General features: G+C 41.2%; 2 protein-coding genes across 6 annotated transcripts in view; one reads left to right on the forward strand and one right to left on the reverse strand.

Moving 5' to 3' along the window:
• The first annotated feature begins 882 nt into the window (after positions 1-882).
• Positions 883-15020, forward strand: hps3 (HPS3 biogenesis of lysosomal organelles complex 2 subunit 1). 5 transcript variants are annotated; one of them, XM_034702192.1, is made up of 24 exons: positions 883-1016; positions 1824-2009; positions 2104-2175; positions 2812-2905; positions 3063-3136; positions 3433-3645; positions 3785-3854; positions 3960-4048; positions 5517-5625; positions 5867-6020; positions 6276-6358; positions 6872-7046; positions 7288-7369; positions 8006-8163; positions 9754-9862; positions 10072-10328; positions 10415-10592; positions 10690-10923; positions 11909-12106; positions 12202-12405; positions 12660-12764; positions 12911-13117; positions 13267-13354; positions 14460-15020. In XM_034702192.1, exons 2-24 carry the CDS (start codon positions 1959-1961, stop codon positions 14585-14587), a joined length of 3132 nt encoding a protein of 1043 aa, XP_034558083.1. In that variant the 5' UTR covers positions 883-1016; positions 1824-1958; the 3' UTR covers positions 14588-15020. The 5 variants fall into 5 exon arrangements, with proteins under 5 accessions (XP_034558083.1, XP_034558099.1, XP_034558116.1 ...); XM_034702208.1 differs by having other exon boundaries at positions 10418-10592; XM_034702225.1 differs by having other exon boundaries at positions 10421-10592.
• The window catches only part of ror1 (receptor tyrosine kinase-like orphan receptor 1), a 155819-nt gene continuing 150103 nt past the window's right edge, over positions 14653-20368 (reverse strand). Inside the window, exons 9-12 of the mRNA XM_034702235.1 lie at positions 19196-19375; positions 18809-19036; positions 18175-18539; positions 14653-17829 (exon numbers count right to left, since the gene is read on the reverse strand). Of these exons, the coding sequence (XP_034558126.1) occupies positions 17124-17829; positions 18175-18539; positions 18809-19036; positions 19196-19375 (1479 nt within the window). The 3' untranslated portion in view covers positions 14653-17123. The remainder of the gene's footprint in view (positions 17830-18174; positions 18540-18808; positions 19037-19195; positions 19376-20368) is intronic.

Genomic DNA, 20368 nt, shown 5'->3' on the forward strand with positions numbered 1-20368 from the left:
CAGCACAAAATTAAGATAATTACATTAACTCTGCTGAATGATGACTCATATATACAGTTGGTGAACTTTTCACTTTGTATTGTTTGAAAAGGTCATTGTGGGCAGGAGGAAATATTTCATTAAACAAAGAAGTGTAACTCCTAGACTCAATTCAAAAGGTTAACCCTTTTGAGTAGTATTTTGGTTTAAATTCTCACTGTATATCAGTTCTTTGGTAAGGGTTAGTTAGGGCAGTTACACAAATACACCATACATAAAAACAGATAAGCTCTGCAGTTTGTGTAAAAGAGTAACCAATAAGCCGTTAGGATGATATCAGTGAGATTAAGTGATGACTTACATTTATGTTTTGTTATCTTTGAATACTTATGTAGAACTAGCCATTACCATTATCATAACTATAAAATAGAGTAATTAGGACAAAAGTATTACACTTAACCCCAATTGTATGTTCCAATGATTTATATTTGATGTTATTTTTACATTCGCAAAAGTGAAGAGGAGACTGCAAAATTATTGAGACGTGTTGCATATAGCAAAATAAAATATTTGTGTTGTATTTGTACAACTCATTTTACTCAAATGAGAGGAATAAACTGATTCTCAGCATACGCCTGTTGTTCAGTATCACTTAGAAGTACTACAATTCTCTTTAAATCTATATTTATTTCGAAGTTTTAGCTTTCGAAAGTTTACACTTTTCAAAAAGAAAACATAACATGTTGAGAGAGTTTACAGAGACATGAAATCAACGTAAAACTTGGGTCAAATGAAGGATTAAACCTTTTAAACAGCAGACAGAGGACAGAGCCACTCAAGAGAATGAAAGCCCAATAGCCAATGAGAATGTCGAATGCAACACAGGTTGGAATTTGAGCCAATGAAAACCGAGAGTGGGCGGGCTTTGTGTTGTTGTGGTTGACGGCTCATTTCCTGCTGTGCAGCGTGAAATCAATAACCTGAAGCCGTTTTTGCTGAAGTGAGAAGAAAGAAGAAACCGACGACATAGCAGTAAAGTAGGTTTTCTGTAACTTCCTCTTTGTCAACACTTATCAAACTTTCTCGGGTGTGTTTGTACAGTTTGAATAACTACAGAGAAAATAGGTTAATCTGAATGAGACAGTTCCACCCTCTGCTGCTCACAAGACTGCAGCATGTGATATCGATTAGAGAAACACAGGAGCCTGTTCCTGCCATGGCTTCACTGCTAAAGATGGAGGCATAGCTGAATAAAACACTTTGAGTTGTGTTAGGACTGGATATTCTCGAGGTGAGAGAGGTTTGTCTTCAAACAAAGTTTAGAGCGATGCTTTTCGGTCGATGTGATGAACAAACAGGGAGGAAATGACGAAGCATTGATCGAATGATAATGAATTAAGTTTGTTTGTAATGCAGCCCTGTACGCAAATTTGTGTCAATGCCTCAAAATATGAATACTTCTTGTTTTACTCATCCACGGTAGTGTCTTTGCACTAATAGCACTAGTAGTAGTATTTTTAGCACCAGAAATTAAACAATATCCTTAATACTGGCCTTGTGAAATTAATGTTAATTCCTGAGCTCAACAGTGAAGTCCTGTGAAATTCTGTTTCCCAGAATTGCTTGTCTGTGAACCACCACATGAATACAGGTTGTTTACAGATGGGAAAGTGAAAGTTGACATTCTTATTTCCTCCCAAAGAATATTTTTGTCCTCAATTTACCAAAAAACAAAGTACTTTTCTCGCCTCATTTCATGATTGTATATCTGGAAGCAGTCCAGTTCCAGAGATTGTATTAACCTGAATTGAAAATGCTCCAAAACTTTGTTTTTTCACTTCCAGGGGTCCTGGGGGAGAAAACCCTCACCTACCAAATGGTGGAGTTGACACTTTACCCAACTTTTCAACGAGAAGAGGAATCAGGAAGTTAACAATTGATCTGATTCCTGTCCTGGACTGACGAGACGAGGCCCAAACATGGTGCATGTGTACAACTGCCACCCTTACTCCTCACAACAGATAGTTCAGGTGAGAGGATGGATTAGCGTTGGTTTATTGATTATATGGTTATCAGCAGTGATCGTTTTTTTGGCCTCATTTTCCTCCTCTCTCTGTGTCTCAGGTGGAAAAGGAGCCTGGACTGGTCTGCTGTGGGGGTGGAGCCTTGTTTGTGGTGGCTACTGGAGGATGCAAGGTTACACTAATATTTGAATATTTTCAACCAATACTTGTCCATGTTATTTTTCATTTCATAATCGTAGACTGTTTTAAAAAAAGTGGACATTGTCACTGCAAGTTTATGCAAAGCTCTATATCCCTTGCCCCTATTGCTACAAATGGTCTCTGATCTGGTCTCTGATTGACGGGGCACTCTGGTAGTGACGCCTTACTCTGCTCCACTATGTGTTTTACTCTCTCTGGACCATTTATTACATGATAGAAATTATTCTGTATCAAAACATAAACTCAGTAGGAGAATGTTTACTGAGGCAATACATCAAATTAAATGTAGAAACATTATATCTAGTTTTTTACAATCTGACTTATTTTTACTTCGAGAGGAGCTCCCCATCTGTCAGTAAAAAAATGTCTTTGTTTAAGGCCCTAGCATTGGCTTCTCTTTTGAAACCAAGAGGCTGCGTCTACCTCTTTTATACAGGCTGATTTTGCTTCACTATACACACACAGAAGTGAAACCTAATACAATCAAACCTCAGTGTCTGTATGATTCAGCAACTTTCCCCAGTCCTCATCAGTTTATCTTGATAAGAGGTCATTAAAGGTTTCTGCAGAACACTGACAGTGTTGTTTTATGATGTTTTCATCACAGGTGGAGGCTTACAGTGTGGTGCAGGAGGGCTGCCCTCTCATCTGTCGCTTTGCCACCATGGGCACTGTGAGGAACATCCAGCACAGCAAGATAGGTAAAGCTTGACCAATTCTATTAAGTCTGCCTCTGCAGCAGCATCAAGATTTCAAAAAGTATCAGGTGAAGGTTTTTTTATGTGAGCAAGGCAGCCAACATCATGGTTAACATAACTCCCTCGCTTTCTGTCTCTTCCCTGTTCCTCTCACATTCAGGAGATTACCTTGTGACTATTGAAGAAAAGAACAGCGCCACATATCTGAGAGCTTACACCAACTGGCGCTACCAGGTACACACTGACTAGCTTGAGGTTAAATGATGTGGTAACTCATTTTTGACAAAAAGCTTTAAAACTCAAATTTAACAAAATATAGACTATAAGAAGGTATCAGTAAAAAAAAACCTGAAAGGAAGTCACAATCTATTGAACTAAAACAAACCATGCTCAGGGGTCCTGTCTGAGATAGGATATAAAGAAGTTAATGTCAATAGATGAAGTTTTATCTGTAACATAATCTTCCCTCCCTCTGCCTCTTTAATATTTGTATTTTCATCGGTTTTCATGTATTTCTTATTTGTCTTAAGGCGGAGGAGAAGGCCCGTGTTGGTGTGCGTTTGCTGGGCCACCTTCTACGTGGTGCGTCTGTGCGAGGTGGGGTGCAGATGGAGATCATTGAGATCCCTCTGTCAGAGCGTCCCGTTGCAGTAGCGTGCTGCTCAGTAACAGGAGACCTCCTGGTCGGCTGTGAGAACACTCTGGTTCTGTTCACTTTGAGGAGACAGAACCAGCAGAGCCTGGTAAGAAGCAAACTGCTGTTTTATCTAACAGCACATCAAATGCTAAGTTTACCAGAAGCTATGTTTCATCATTAGCCTTACTTCTCTTATAATATACCTTAAAAAATATTTATTTCCCTGGATGAAAAAACAACAACAGCAGAACCAGAGTCAGCAGATCGTTCAGAGCACCTGGCCAAACACTCAGCAGAGCACCAGTCAGAGTCAAGGTAACTCAGTCATGTCAACTTCTTTCAGGTAATAGTCTGTGATGTGCTCACTTGAGTGGGGTGGTGTCCATCTTCTGCTGACCTGTCCTCTCCTCCTCTTTCTAGGTCAGACTTCAAGTTCAAATCAGACCATTTCCATCCTAGATTTTGAGCGCTCAGTTATCCTTCATCTTCCAATTATCAAGCCTAAACAGGTACGTTCAATTATTTCTTTACTTTTTCCTTTCCTATATCTAGAACAATATATTTTTCCTCATGTTCAATCAAACACCTCACTGCAAAGCCATAGCAGTAAACAGAGGTGGTTTATCAAGGTACTCAGCTTACCTACTTAGAATGTCTTCTTCACTACAGTCCAGAGACATTACTTTTTTTTTTTACCGTCATATGTTATTTCTACAGCAGTTTTTACATTGTAGATTTGCATTAATAATACAGTCAATATGCAACTTATGTAGTATGATATTATGCTAGGGATAAAGATAAAGCTGCTGCCTCCTGAGGGATATTTCAGCCACTCAAAAGCTGCAAAGAGAGCAAATGAATTTGCACCACTCTTTTCAGCTGCAGCATCAAACTGAAGCACACATGAATGCATCCATAAGTATAACCCAATAATGTAATATTTAATATTCACAAACTGACCTTTTTGCATAATGAGTACTTTTCAGTTAGGTGAAAGTTCTTCTACTAATTAGTATAGTAATTAGTATTTTGAATTGAATTGACTTGAATACTAAAGCAAACAATCTGCAGTCTAAGTCACACTAACTGTGTATCATCTCTAAGCTAAATTTATTCCATGTGCACTGGATGCAACATTCTCACTGACTTATTCATTTGCTCTACGGCGATAATGAAAATAACCCGTATTAACTTAACCTTACACTTTATATATATTTTTGTTAACAGCACTTTATCAAATAATGTACATCTATACATGCAGAGATATGTGTTTGGAAATAAACATTGTGTTTACAGCTGCCAGTCGTCTTCTCTGGTATGATTTCATCATTTAGCAGTTACAACAGATTTTAGATGAAAGTTGAAGAACAAAAAATAATCCTACATGGTTATTGATAATTTTACAAACACTACCAGTCAAAAGTTTGGACACCTTCTCATTCAAGGGTTTGTATTTATTTTAATTATTTGAAACACTGTAGATTAATACCAAAGACATCAAAACTATGAAAGAACAGATATGGAATTATTTAATTAACAAAAAAATGTTAAACAAACCAGAATATTTTTTATATTTTAGATTCTGTAAAGTAGCCCCCTTTTTCCTTCATGACAGCTTTGCACACTCCTGGTATTCTCTTAGTCTGCTTCATGAAGTGGTCTCCTGGAATGGTTTCTAATTAACATGAGCCTTGTCAAGAGTTCATTTGTAGAATGACTTGCCTTCTTAATGTGTTTGAGACCATCAGTTGTGTTGTTCAGAGGTAGGGTAAGTACACCATGGATAGCCCTATTTGACTACTGTTGCAATCCAGATTATGGCTAAACCATATTATTTCATAGTTTAGATGTCTTCAGTATTAATCTACAATGTTGAAAATAATTAAAATAAATAAAAGACATTGAATGACGGGGTGTGTCCAAACTCAGTGCTAGATCTGCAGCTGTGGTGATTTAATAACCTCCTCTGCTCTCCAGGTGTCACTGTGTGGAGGATTTGTGGGCGTACGGACAGAGCACGAAGTTTTAGTCCTGAAATTGGATGCATCCACAGAATCTCAGACCCTGGATGAATCAACAGACACAAGTAAGAGTTGCACACAGCTGCCCTCACAACCTCATTGTAGAAAAGCATTTCTGTACCGTCGGTGAAAAAACTTTTAGATCTCTGAACGAAAGTTTTGAGTCTTGAATTTGTGTCCAAAGGATTGTAGGCTCTCCATGTTTACCAAAAACTGTCCCTTAATTATATTTTCTACCATCAGACTTTATAGTGTGTCGGACCTTTTATGTAATGTGTGTGCGTCTGTATGTTTCTGCATGTGCAGTAGATCCTCCAGAAGACCAGGCTGACTTTCTGGTCTTGTCGATTCACCAGGAGTTGCTCGGTGATCGCGCAAAAGAGTGCGACATCCCTGTCAGCATCGAAAAGACGGGGCTGGAGGACAGAGGACAATACACACTAAAATATGTTCTCTTCAGGTGTGTGTGCCTGTGTGTGTGCCTGTGTGTGTGTGTGTGTGTGTGTGTGTGTGTGTGTGTGTGTGTGTGTGTCTGTGTGTGTGTGTGTGTGTGTCTGTGTGTGTGTGTGTGTGTGTGTCTGTCTGTCTGTCTGTCTGTCTGTCTGTCTGTCTGTCTGTCTGTGAGTGAGTGAGTGAATTGCTGAAACTAGTTCAACCTTTTATCTCTTAACAGTGAGAGCAGTTTTTCAAAGTGATGTATCATCCTGTGTTGCAGGCGCTTCAGTCCAGATTACTTCCAGGGCTGCAGTGAGGAAGAGACTCACCTCCACTCCCTACAGCTCTACCCGCTGTTCACAAGTAAGTCCAACAAGCTTTACTTGATATATGGACACTTACCGACATGGAGGAAACGAGGCACTACTAAAGCAGCATTAGTTCTCTTGATAACAAATACATTTGTATGTCAGTTTTATCATTAAGCTGTAAAGAGAAAACTCTCCGACATACTACTCTTATATTTATTAAGACAGTTATACCTCAATGAATCATCTTTAACAAGTCATTGAGTATTATCAGAGCTGATCAGCTGCTGATTGAATCTTTGTTTCTAATCACTCATAAACCAATCACAGCTCATCAAGACAACTGGGAGGTTCGTTCAGACATGTCTTCCTTTTCACTAATTCCCTGCTACTCCGGTGCTGCACACACTCTGCTTCTACTTCTTGGCTAACCCTGGGAGCATTTCAGACAGCAGTGCCTGTACCGCCGGGCAAAACTGTTTTTCCATTTGTCAATAAATAGTTGAAATCTATGTTTCGAGTGATCCTGACTGTAATGTTGTTTCTGGTTCCATCTTTTTCTCTCAAGGTAACCAGTCAGCGTCTCTGGAGGAACCAGCATGCGTGTTCTGCTTCTTTTCCCTCCCTACTGCGGGCTACCTGTACAGTCTGAAAGGGGGTGTCGAGCTTCTCTCAGCCTATCAGTATCCAGAGAAGGTCATGGAGGCGGTGCTGACCGACCACCTGTTGCACGTTATCACAAAGTATGTCTGTGATTGGATTTGAGATTGATTTGAGTAATTTTTTTAATAAAAGCTTTTCACAGAAACGACAAAAAAAATATATAATTCTCAATTTAAATATATCACCTTTGACCAGTCGGTTTCTCAGCTGCAGTTTGAGATCAAGCGACTTAAGATTGCGTATGTTTTTTGCTGTAGTGAGAAGTTTCCTGTTGAGCATGTCAAACAAGGTTTTATCTTTATCTCCTTGTGTCCCTGGTAGGAATGCACTTCAGTGTTTCACTGTGCGTTTGGCTGCTGTTGCAGCAAGGATTGAGGACCCTTACATCGATACCACCATGAAGGTATTGATATTTATACTCACTTGATCATTTGAAAAGTTTGAAGTATCTCATATTTTTATCACTTAAACAAATCAGTCAGCTCTTTTCTTTGGCGCTATGACTTTACACCAGATAATATCTGTACACTACAAAAACTCAAAACTAAGCAGGTGTATTTATCCTTGTTCTAGTGAACAATGTCTGACTTTACTTAATGTAAGCCACATCACCTAAGAAGTCCAGATAAACATCTTAATTCAAGAAATTACAAGCCAAAAATCAGACTTGAATATCTTGTAATGAGTAAAAACAAAAATCTGCCAATGGGGTAAGAAAATGTAATTGCGTTTCTTGAATTAAGATATTGTTCTTATTTCAAGAAGCTTAACTATTTTTTCAGGAAACTTGAAAAGTAAACTTGTCTTACCCCATCTGCACGTAATTTTACTCAATAAAGGCAACGCATGTCACATTTTTGGCTCGTTATATCCTGAAATAAGATGTTTGTCTGGACTTATCAAGAAAATGTGTTTTTTATTTAGACTGACAAGATTCAGGGTTTTTTTGCCTAGTTTTGAGTGTTTTGCATTATCACTGTGTTTTTCTATATGTATTTTTTTTATTTGGTGTGAAGAACGTATGTTTTGTGTTTTGAAGGCCTGTCCCCCCTCAAACCTGGAGGTGTGTGCGCTCAGAATGCAGCTGTTCATTGGTCTCCGGTCGTTGTGTGTTTACCGCCGCCATGTTATCCTGCTCTCTACTGCCGATGCAGAGACACCAGAGGAGACGGAACGCTACGCACAGCGCAGGGGCCTGTAAGTCTCGCACACAAACACACACACACATAACATAACACACAATATAACAGATTAACACCTTCTCTTATCATCGTACACCTCCCTGCAGGCACCAGATTACTCAGGTGATGTGTGAGTGCAGGCATACAAACACTTGTAAACCTGTTTACTGTGTGTGTGTGTGTGTTATTATTGTAGCGAGTTGAAAGAGCACAACATGCTGACTGGTATTTTCCTGGCGGTGGGAATCGATCCCGCAACCACGCCGGCTCTGGAGAGCCTTCTATCACGCCCCTTCTTGTAAGACAAACCCCAACCCCCCAATCCCTGTGTGTGTTCTGTCGTTTCCAGGCAAAGCTACCCTCCAAGTACTCACCAGAAACACTAAAGTACTGACACACGAATATGATTTTAACCTGATCTTTAGATTAGCTCTAATTCTGAAGGGAAATCATGTTTGTTTGGTTCTACGTCACTTTTAATATCTGAGGACGGCGCTGACGCAGCATGTTTGTGTTTTAGCGTTACTAACTGCCAACTGAAAAATGTCGTTTGGAAGTTTTTGATACTTGCGAAGAAATGTAGACACAAGTTCCACATGTAAAGGTGTCTCTTTTTATTCTGCCTGTGTTTATCAGGGAAGCTACGGTTGTAACTGATTTAAAATCAGAAAAGAAAGGTGGTAGGATCTTTCTTTATCTGATGATTCATCAAAACAACAACAGAATTTCCCCTGTGAGCCACCCTCACCAAAATATATCATTATATATTTATTTAGTTCTATCCATTCTGTCGACCTGTTTTAGTCACTTGCATATCTAACCATAACCTGCCTAACTGCCCTCAGTATGCTTGTGCGTGTGTGTATATGACTCGCTAACTTTGCCCTCAAACTCCACCTGACAGGTTCCTGACTTCTTGTCACACATGCGTTCACACATGCCTGTCAATGTTCTGAGATAAAATGAGTTAATCTGAGGATTCTGCTCCTTAAAGGCATTAAAAAGGGTTTTACATTCTGCTCATACGCTGACAGATGATGTAAGTGACATGACAGCATTTCAGCTGTTGAGCGTTGGACCTCTCTGCCTCAACGTGTGAACTGTGGTCTGATAGAAACAGACACACACTCAAGCACAATGTTGTTTGTTAGTCTTTTGAGCCCTACCATACAACCTGTTCACTAACTGTTTGTTTGATTATGTAGATGTAGTGATACTCTGTGTTGTATTGCACTCAGAATCCGAGAGGATAGTTATTAATATCTAGTCCTAAAAGGGAAGATTGTGCAGAAAAGATGATCACAATGTAGATACATAGTCAACATTCAAAATTAAGCTTTAGAAAAATTAACTGCAGAGAATACTAGAAGTAATTCCTGACATGTCCATGAATTAATAGCACAGCCTAGTTTTTTTTTTTTTGTCATTTTATTCTCAATCAGGATTAGTTTGACTGAATCCCAGTATTTAAAAACTCCAGATCTGTTGCATGCTAACACATTCACTTATTGTTCTTAAGTGTTGTAAACCACTGACTCATTAGGTATTCAGTTAAACGGTGCAGTTTGTAGATGATCTCTAAATTTTGTTTGACCTCTGACCCCAGGACCAGGAAGTGGGCCTTGTCTTCCTCCAAAGGAATCAGCGCAACAGGACACGGCTGGAACATCTACGTGATCGACACCGTCTCCCCTCTCTCTCTGTACCAAGAGATGGTAACAAACACACTCCCACTTCAATCTATGTTTCTGGTTTGATTAAATGTTTGTGTATGTCAAATATCTGTGTGGCCATTAGTTAGTGATGATAATGTTACTATACAGAACCTTAACAAAAAAGTAAAGAGAACAGCATATGAAAAAAACATACCTTTGGTTGTCATCCTCATCATTAAGTACACCATCTGTGTGTCTCTGTGCTTCAGATTGAATACAGTCAGCGGTATGCAGAGTCAAACCCACAAGCACAAAGCCTTCGTCACCTCCTCAGTGAAGCTCACCTCCTCCTCCGCGCCTCTTTACTCCACACGCCAGAGCAGCTACAGGACAGCGAGGACTACCTGGTGGTGTCTCTGCAGAGGGACGGACCTGCTGAGAGACGTCCAGCTGCACAGACCGAGAGTGAGGAGCTGGAGGAGGCTCTGAGGCAGAACTGTGCTCAGCTGGGAGACTGTTTCAGCAGGTGACCCCTACCGCTGTTGATGAAGTGCTACGTGTTGAAAGATTCAAAGTTTCCAGAGAACTTATGTGTTTTTTCTTTTCTGGAAGCGGCAGTCAGAAGGATTGCCACTTGGCTTTGCCGTATTACAGGATGTCAGGTCTGCCAGTCACAGAGGTCATCGCCAGGAACCGCCCTCTTCCCTGCAGCCCACATTCGTACGGCCCCGGCTTCCTGTTTTACCTGAAGCATTACCTGTTGGAGGAAACAGAGCAGAGTCTGAGTCAAGTGAGTTTAAACTGCAAAAGTTCCCCACAATATTATATATTATTAGTGTACAAAGAAACAAAATAAAAAGACATGTTCACTTCTTCTCTTTCTACAGGAAACTGCTGATGAGGTCATAGACATTTTTAGCCAATCAGAGCCCTCACAGCTCATCAGTGTGTGTGCCAGCCCGCCTATGACAAACATCAGCCCAGCCAGGACGCTGCAAATCTTACAAAACCTGGAGGATACAGCCGGCGTGTCGGTTCCACTAACAATCACGATGGCAACCATGATGCTGCTTATGGATGACCTGCTGCAGTACACACAGCTGATGGAGAGACACGCTGAGGTTAGAGAATAGACTCATCTGGCGTCCCATCCTGCACCTCTAAGTATAGAGTTATCAAAGGATAAATACTTTCTTTCTGAGTAGTAGTAAGTAGTAAGCTCAATTACTTAAGATCCATTTTTTTAATTTACATTTTTTGTCACACAAGACAATAATAACTTTATTTATATAAACCTTTAAAAACCAGTGTTGACAAAGTGCTTTGACAGACAAAGTAAGTTAGGAACTCGGGAGGATGACAGAATAAACAGTCAGACTTAAATCATTTTAAGATTCTTCCCTTGAAAAAAGGAACAACCTTTAATTTTTGAAAGGTTGTTACAAATTCCATTAAAGACGAGCCAAATACAGCAGACATGTTATAAAATCATTAAAACAGATATAATTCAGTGTCAGGCCGAAATATAAAAGTTAAAACATTAGGAAAACAAAATCTAAAAGAACTTAAAGTAAAAAACATTTTAACAAGGAATGATTGAATATCCTTATTCGCAGTGTGCTGCTGTCAAGTTTTGGTCCTTAAAAAAACACTAGAAGTCTTCTTTAATGTTAACATTTAAAAACAGCATACAACTCTTTTCAGAGAGGAGCTGGTTTCAAATGAGAGGAGCAGTTTGCATCAAATCAGTTTTTGATGATTAAAGTAAGTAACTGATTCAACAACACTACAACCAGAACGTTGCTCACCAGGCACAACTGGATTTTTATGTGGAGAGTTTCAGCGTTAAAAAGATGTATTTTTTAAGTTTACACATTGATTTCAGCTCTGTTGTAGTTGTAAAATCCTACAGGACTTGTTAAATCATTTGGCTTACTTTGTCTCAGGTGGGTAAAAGGGAAATTAATTGTAAAAAAGACACAGAAGATATTTCATTGAAAAAGCTTTAGGCCGTTGTACAAAATGACAAAACAATTTAAACACACAGCAGCAGTATGTAGGAGCAGATCTGCATAAATACTTAACTGCGTGTGTGTGTGTGTGTAGATGCTGCTGGTGTACGGGTTCATCGAGGAGCCGAGGATTTTGGTGCACGGCGGATGCGGAGGCCAACACGCACACATCCGACCCACAGCGCTGACACACCAGTTGGCCAAGTCCCATCCAGGACTGCTGGTGGCTGCTATGGTGGCTTTACATGAAAACAACAAAGTTCAGCTTGAGCAGGCAGATCACATATTCAAGGTCTGAATGCTTCTGATACCTACTGTAATTCTGGTTTTGTTTGTATTGTAGATCTTCATTAGAAGACTAATGAGTAAATGTACGTGTGTGTTCAGGAGCTAGGCTGTGAGAACTGCCTACAGGTGGATTTCTGGGAGGCGATGCTCATGGCCTCCTCACAGGAAGCTGTCATCCAAGAGCTTCTGTTCAGGCTGGCATCTGTGTACATCGACAGGCTGAGCAACACACAATCGGATACATACTCTGAACCATCGCACACATTTCCTCGACGCAGGCCGCTGAAGAATGCTGATGATCTGGTACAATAGATTACAGTAGATTGTTGTAGTAGAAGTAGAAGTTAGTGTCTGGTCTGTAGCTTGTTATCGAAAACACACTTCTCCCTAGATACAAAAACTATTAGATACACCAGATGGGCAGACAAAGCTGAAAATATTATGCAACAACTTTACATAGAAAAAATATTCTTAGATTTTTTTAACATATAACATAGAGCTTAAAAATACATTCATGAAGTCACTCTGAAACTGGAAAGCATGTTTGTGTGTTTCAGATCAACTCATGCTCCCATTATGGCGCTCTGTACCCGTGGCTTACTGTTCTCAATCCAGTTCACACTACAAGCTTCCAACACCAGGAGGCGCTACACAAACTGCAGGTAAAAAAGTAAAGGCAACCTCCTTTACATCATCCATCATTTTTAGGACCACCAAAAAGTCTCTTATAAAGATACCATTGTTTCTTTTGAATGGACTCTTAAGTCCTGTGATTTGAATCCCTCCTGTGTCTCCCTCATGTCTGTAGTCTCTCCTGTGCGGTCCTTCGCTCTCTGTAGACTCCATCGTTCCTCTGTTGGAGCCTCTGTCAGAGGAAACCCTGTGGGGCTTCAGCCTGCATCTCCTCTGTGCCACCAGAAGGGGGCAGTATGGCAGCGGCATTGAAAAGCTGCTTGACAGATGTCCTCAAGCTATCATAGCGTATGCCAATCACCAGTTACAAGACAAGAATATGGTATGTACTGAGCAGCAGCCTGAACTGTTGACTGTGTGATGTTTTCACTCATACATGTCTCTATTTGAAGTGCTTAAAGTGTGCACCCAGTGTAAACTTCAGTCTGTTAAATGTCTTAATGCTCTGTCTGTCTTGTGTCTTGTGTGTAGGTGCTGTGGTGGCAGAAACTGCTCCCAGAGCTTTGTAACAGAACGAGGGCGTCTGCAGACAACAGCATCTTATTGGCTGCTCTTAAAGGTAAAATAACAGAAACACCTGTCTGTGAAACCACAGTACTTTTTTCTTATTTTCATTTCAGACAGTTACAGGTCATAGCTTTGTCAGAAAGCATCTTAATACACCTGGATACTTTTTTACTTGTCATTTGCAAGAGTCACATCTCAGGTTATTTGACCTTCTGCTAGAATACCGAGCAGGTTGGACAATGATAAAATTTCTTTCCAAGGTTATGAGTTTAGTGCCTGGGACACTTCTGTTATACCCTCCTTTAATTTGTACATTTAATTTTGACTGCTCTCGCTCTCTGAAGTTTATTCTTGTAGTACAGAGAACAAGATTTGAAACAGTGTCGACATTCAAAACAGCTTTGAGTTGCCGTTTGGAGAACTTAAGATTTTGTCAAGGCAGACACATGCATTAAATGAAAAAAGATGATGATAAACGTTTGGCTGCATCAATTTTTACACGTGAATCAGACGTTTTTTTAAGGAGTGAAATCCTGAATCGAGGGACATTCTCTCACCATCTATGGTCACTTTTAAAACTAACACGGGGAGAGACGCAGAGAAGACTAGTGTTACAAGCTGCTAAATCAAGTGAGCCAAACTTTTTTTTGAAAAGTACACACACATACAAAAAAGATAGAACAAATAATAAAAACTAATGAAAAAAAGAAAAATCAAGTGAATCGCAGATGTGTGTGATGTAATTATGGACGGTGGGCGGAGTTAAAACACTGCAGGTAATCTACCAATCAGACACGTTCAGCATTGCAGGCCCTGCCCCCCAAAAGTCCTGGGACCTTTGAAAAGTACTACCCACCAAGCAGGGGTTTTTCAGGCGGGAGATTAACTACCCCTGAACTAAATTTAGACCCTTGTTCCTCCGGTTGAAATGCACGTAGTTCAGGGTAAAGTTCCTGCGGTCGAAAAACGCCTTTAGTTCCTGGAAGAATAGTTCTGGAGGCTGAAAGTCCCCGGAACTTCTGGTCGAAATGTACCTCATCTTTAATTTGACAGTCCTCTGTCAAACTGTTGGTCTTTAAAGTTCTGACAGAGTAAGATCAGCTCTAACCTACAGTTGTACCCCAGCATCTTACGTTTGTTTGTTTCTGTGCCAACAGAGACGCTAGTTGTGGTTGCCATGGAGACGAGCCCTGCGCAGTTCTTGGAGTTGATGCCTGATGACGGCACTGCCTCCTACTTCCTGCCTTACCTGTTGACATGCAGCCAGAGGCACCTGATGGCTTGATACACACACACATACACAAAGCAGCACTACAGCCCTTAAAACAGACAATCATATAAACTGCAAGGTTAACCAAACAACATCATTTATTAAATGATTCTGCAATACAAAACATCTGTGCAAAAATGTTCAGAAAAATACAAAGACAAGGCCTCTCTTGGTCAAAAGGATGAGCATGTAAACCTTCTGTTGTCGTTACACTGTTACTGAAATATAGACGCATTTGTATTTCATTTTAGTAAAAGTTGAACTTAAATGAAACAAAAACAGAATATCATGTTTCTTTTTTAATTAGACTTGATAAAGTTTCACAGTCTTGTGTAGCAGTGGTTTTAGTACACATCAATCTCTTACATGCTTGAGAGTCAGACGCCAAGGTAGGAAGAAAAGGTGAAGGGCGGAGACAACAGACTTTTAAATAAACAACTCAAAATGATTTGACGTGGAAACAAAGATCTCCTCTTAGTTTACTTACAGACATCACTTCCTTTTGATGGGGACTTGTGGCAGCTGTTTATGCCTTTACTATGATTTAAGAAGTCAAAGGTGAACAATGAATCATGTATTCATTGATGTGAACAGTATTTTTTAACTATAATCCATAAATGTCATCTTTATCCATGCATACACATCTGATATTGATACCTGGGCTTTGATATTTCTCATACCAAACTGAGTTCATGCTTCACTTTGTGGAAAACAGTGGGATGATTACTCCCTTCTGTGTATGTGGGCAGCATCAGCCTTGACTTTAAAATTCCTCGCCTAACTTCTTAAAACAGGCTGCAACAACTTAGCAGATTCTGCATGAAACATTATGAACATTATGAAACAAAATGACTTGCACTGTTTTACTCCCTGCACATCCACAGTGAACCGTGCCCTCATGTTGTGCTCAATGTTTGCTTGTTTGGCAGATACAGTGTGCAACACAAACACACAGCGAGGGACACTTTAACAAACATTCAAAACCAGTGATTGTCTCTTTTGTCACTGAAGCTCTTCTATTGAACCATTTCTTAACCAGGGTGCAAATTTGATTTTAAATAGGGCTGTAATGTTAGAAACTACCATTATTTTTGGGTAGATTTATTTATCTTTTTGATTTTAAAAACAGCACTTTCCCTTGTTTGGATGACCAATGTGAAGAAAGGAAACTACAGAATCAATTTATATCTAAAGAACCAAATAAAACCAACATTTTTAAAAGTCTCTGCAGGCAGTGACACAGTCTGGTCCCGTTTGTTGAATTAAGCACCAGTTAGTTCTTGTTTTCAGGCAGCCTACATTTTAACACATTACATTTCCATTCATAGGAGTTTTTATTAAAGTACTTTTACTGCTGGTCATATCCTTCCTGCTTTGATTATCTACATTCCTCAGTGTCTTGATTGTTGTGTATTTTGCACAACAGATTCAAAATAATGGACAAAAATGACAAAGATGGCGGATAAAAATGTGAAAAGCTGCTGTAAACAAATTAAATATCCAATTTGCAAGAAAAAAAATACTCTAGGTGTAAAATTTAAGCTTGTGACTGAAGTGTTTACCCTTAGACCAAATCAGCTCATATGTGCAGGCTGTCCTCTGCTTGAAAGGTGTGTAAGGCAAAAGGTATGAGGGGAAAATGATGAATCCATCAGTCATGAAGGCAACAGATATAAGTACTCCCAGCTTGTTCTTCAACCCGGAGGCCTGTGTCCACGCAGCGAAACAGACATGTTGAGGGTGAACAAAAGAACATTCAGATGTCAAATCTGCCAGAAATGTGTGAAGAGATCTCTGTGCCTGGACACCGTTTAAACCAACACACCACATGCAGCACTTCTATTTCAGTTCCAGACGTTTCACATGGCTGGTACATGAACCCCCAGAAGATAAGGCACTTCACTTGAGCACCTATGTGGGTGTGTTTGAGGAGGGTGATGCTGACCTTAGAGAACACAGCTGAAACTCTCGTTTGTTAAACCACCTTTTTGATTGCTTGATGCAGTTTCTTTTCAAACGTACAAGCAAATGCACATTTTGTGTTTTAGTGTCCAGAAAACAAGCGCGTCACACCACTGATGAGAGGCACTGAAGGTCATTCCTTCACATCCTGCATGAAACAGTCCATCAGCTGTCGCCGATGCAGGAAAGTTTTGTTTCATTCTAAGGACACGGCACAGACCTGCTACTGTTCACCTTTACAAATGGTCCTTTATAAAAAAGTTCTTCTGAATATATATCTTTGCATTTCATTCATTCACTCATTCAGGACTTATGTACCGTATTTACACAGAGGTTAAAATAAAAGCACAACATTTTCAAACCATGGTAGTAAGAACACTTGCTTTAAACAATAAGGCATTAAACGTCACACAGCTGTGTGTATAGGTGTGTGGCTGCGGCAGTGTTTGTTGCACACTCAGATGTGTGTGCAGGCCAGTTTCTGTCAAATCTCCTTGAGACCAGAGTCAAATTGTCAGACTGAGTCCCTGGAGGAGAAGCCAAACTTCTCTGAGTCTTGAGCAGTTAGTGTGAGCATCTCTCTAATCATCTACAGGTCTGCTGTGATGATCGAGTCGTTGTACATCAGTACGTCAGAATCAACAGTGAGCAGCGCCGATGTTTGCGATGGGTGATCCAGCTGTCCCATTGCTTTCTGGGAAACTTGTCCGTACATCTGAATCGGCACTCCCCCGCTCCCCGGCATGATGCAGTGTGAGAGCAGCGGCGTGTTGGCGTCATGGTTGGAACCAGTGGTTGAAGGCACCCCGCTGACATGCCCCGTGCTGGTGGAGCCGCTGGCGCTGCTGGGTGAGCGGCTTTTGGGAGGCGGGAGGTGGTGCTGGATGACCCTCGTCGGTGGGACTGGTGGTGGGAAGTGGGCGGGGAAAGCTGCGTAGCCTGGCGGGATGGGGTATCCGTTGACGGGGATGAAGCGTTGGTGGGTTTGGGCCACAGCCATGGGGGCCCAGGCTTGGATGGGACCCATCTGGCCAGGGGAGGCGATAGCCTGGGCGGGGTAGAGGTACCCTGCAGCCGCGGCGGCAGCAGCATAGCGAGGGTTGCTGAGGTTGCTGACAGGGCTGGCGCTGAGTGAGGTGGTCTGGGTGGTGGCGTTGCCTCCGCCACCAGAGGGCGTGCTGGAGCTGGCATGAGATGACATTCCCTCCCAGGCTCGCAGGCGGGCGTGTATATCTTTGAAGCGTGGTCGACGTGCTGGTCCTTCCTGCCAGCATTCAGTCATCAAACCATAAAACCTGAGAGACAACGACACAATTAAAATATATATATATATAAGACAGGCTTGCCATGTGTAGAATAAAAGGGGATTTGTTGCATAAGGTAACTTTTGTGTAAATATTTTAACAACCAGATCAGAGAGAGACTTTTAGGACATTATTTATTTTTGCTTTCTTAATAGTAGGGGGAATTTGGGGACTAAATAACCCATTGAACGTTTAAGTAGTGCGACAGAAAGTAGCATTTATGTGGAATACTTCCTCATTGCATTTGTGTGGTCATCCAATCACTTAATATCATAAATCCAATCTTTAAATCAACTCCACATCCTCTCCTGATGAGCTACTTTAAGCTGTTCATACCTTGGCGGACAGTCCTCAGGACAGGGCAGCAGCTGCCTCTTCCTCACCATCTCCATCACTTCCTGGTTGGAGAAGCCATAATAAGGCTGCAGACCGTAGCTGAAGATCTCCCACAGCACAACTCCAAACGACCAAATGTCGGAGTCCGTGGTGAACTTGCCATAGGTGATGGCCTCGGGGGGCATCCAGCGGATGGGCAGCAGAGTTTTGGGCTGGAGGCAGAAATAGTCTGAGGAGTAGATCTCTCTGGAGAGGCCCAGGTCAGAGATCTTCACATGGAGCTGCTCACCCACTAGAATGTTTCGAGCTGCGAGGTCTTTGTGGACGTAAGAGTGGCTGGCCAGGTACTCCATCCCAGCACTCACCTGAGATTGATGAATCAGAAATAGACAGAAGGATCAGATTTTTAGTTTGGATATTGCATGTTTAACATAACATTTATGCGAAAAAAAACATTCCTAACTATAAGAAAACCTTAATCAAATATTTGTGATCAAGGTGGAAGGATGAACGGAGAGGCAACAAGAATTAAAAATGAAATAAATACATGCAATCTTAAGTGTTTGAAAAGGTGCAAACAGGATCTGCTCTCATTTAAAAATAAGATTGTAGACTTGAAGTGTTTCTTATCCACCTGTAAAGACATGTGCAGGAAGTCCCCGTGATCCAGGCTGGATTTCACCGTCCCGTCTTCATCGCTGCTGCAGCCGACGTCAGAGTGAGGTGAGCGCATGATGAGGAACTCGTGGAGGTCGCCCTGAGGCAGGAACTCAAACAACATACAGACGGGCTGCTCCTGAGTAACCACGCCCAGCAGGCACACAACGTTAGGATGCTGCAGCTCCGTCAGCACTGCTACCTCCTGCAAAGGAAAGCAATAATTTTCAAGAGAACATCAAGGAAAAAATTTAATCTACAGATTATAGCATAGCATTCTTAAAACCAACTGTCATGTGGTCTAAACTTGTAGAAAATTTGCAGAGTAAACTTGAATCTTTGAGGTCTAATGTCCATTATGTACCTGCTGGAAGTCTCCCCACTGCTGGACATTGGAGATGTCCTTCAGAGTCTTTATGGCCACCAGCTGTGCCTGGTCCATGCCCGGCAGGTACAGGTGACCTTTGTAGATCTTCCCTATATTGCACTCTCCAAGCTCCTCCATGAAACGAACAGCCGACAAGGGGAGCTCTTTAGCTTTACTCTGCAGAGAGAAGAGGAGGAGGGAGAGAAAGAGGGAACTGAGATTAGTGAAGATGTTTGATTTTTTGGGTTTTGGCCAGCGATCTTATCCTTCATTGGAAAGTGAAATATTGACATGAAGTTTACTCTGAGGCCCCAATTCAACACAGGCAAACAGCCTAAAATAACATCTATGTGTGATAGAGGTGTTCAAAAAGCTAAACAACTGTAGCCTTGAGAGTTTTCATGATCAGACTCAATCATTATTACATCAGCTCCTTAAAACTCCCTCCAAGTCTTTGGAAGGCGATGTGGGAAAATCATGAGATCTGGCAACCTGTCAGTGCTTTATAATGTCATTACACTGACAGGATGGTCGGCTTTTAACTTCACTAAGCAATACATTCATCTGCTAATGTAGATTCTGATGAAGAAATAAAAGAAAGAAGCAGAACTCATAAGAGGGGAGACACTTCAGCTGAACTCACATATGTTTACATGAGTGTGTGTGTGTGTTTTTGAGAGAAAAGGAGTTACAGTAGTCATGTCTGTTTGCATCTCTACTTCCAGATAAAGGGTGAGCAGAGGTTGGCAGAGCTGTTCAGGTTCCAGGAACTCAAAGATGAATAATGAAATTCCTCGTGGAGCAGAAATGAGACACACAGGCTTGAATGATCTCTGAGGAGGTGCTGCGTGTGTGCATGTGTGTGTGGGAAGGGTGAGAGTGGGGGTCTGCTGATGTTATGAGAGACACAGATGTTTTTAGTTATGGGTTTGTCTCACCCCCCGCCTTTCCTCCCCACACCCAAACCCTCAGATCCTCCTCACACCACAGCAGGTTTTTGGTGTGTGTGTGTGTGTGTGTGTATGCGTGCGTGCGTATGTGTGTCTAAATGGATTGTCACAGGCAATGACCCCTGGGTGACTCTGCAGTGAGGCCTGCTGAGTAGCAGCCTAAACCTAAGCCAAGAAAAAGTTGTAGATAAGAGGGCTGAAGAGAAGACTTGACAACAGC

The sequence above is a fragment of the Notolabrus celidotus genome, chromosome 2 (genome assembly GCF_009762535.1).
Source record: "Notolabrus celidotus isolate fNotCel1 chromosome 2, fNotCel1.pri, whole genome shotgun sequence".
NCBI lineage: Eukaryota > Metazoa > Chordata > Actinopteri > Labriformes > Labridae > Notolabrus > Notolabrus celidotus.

Bases quoted from the DNA above. Each gene is read 5' to 3' on its own strand.
- hps3 (XM_034702192.1), top strand. From the start codon at position 1,959: ATGGTGCATGTGTACAACTGCCACCCTTACTCCTCACAACAGATAGTT. The intron at 8,164-9,753 runs GTAAGTCTCGCA...CTCTGACCCCAG, and splicing joins TACGCACAGCGCAGGGGCCT to GACCAGGAAGTGGGCCTTGT. The intron at 9,863-10,071 runs GTAACAAACACA...TCTGTGCTTCAG, and splicing joins TCTCTCTGTACCAAGAGATG to ATTGAATACAGTCAGCGGTA.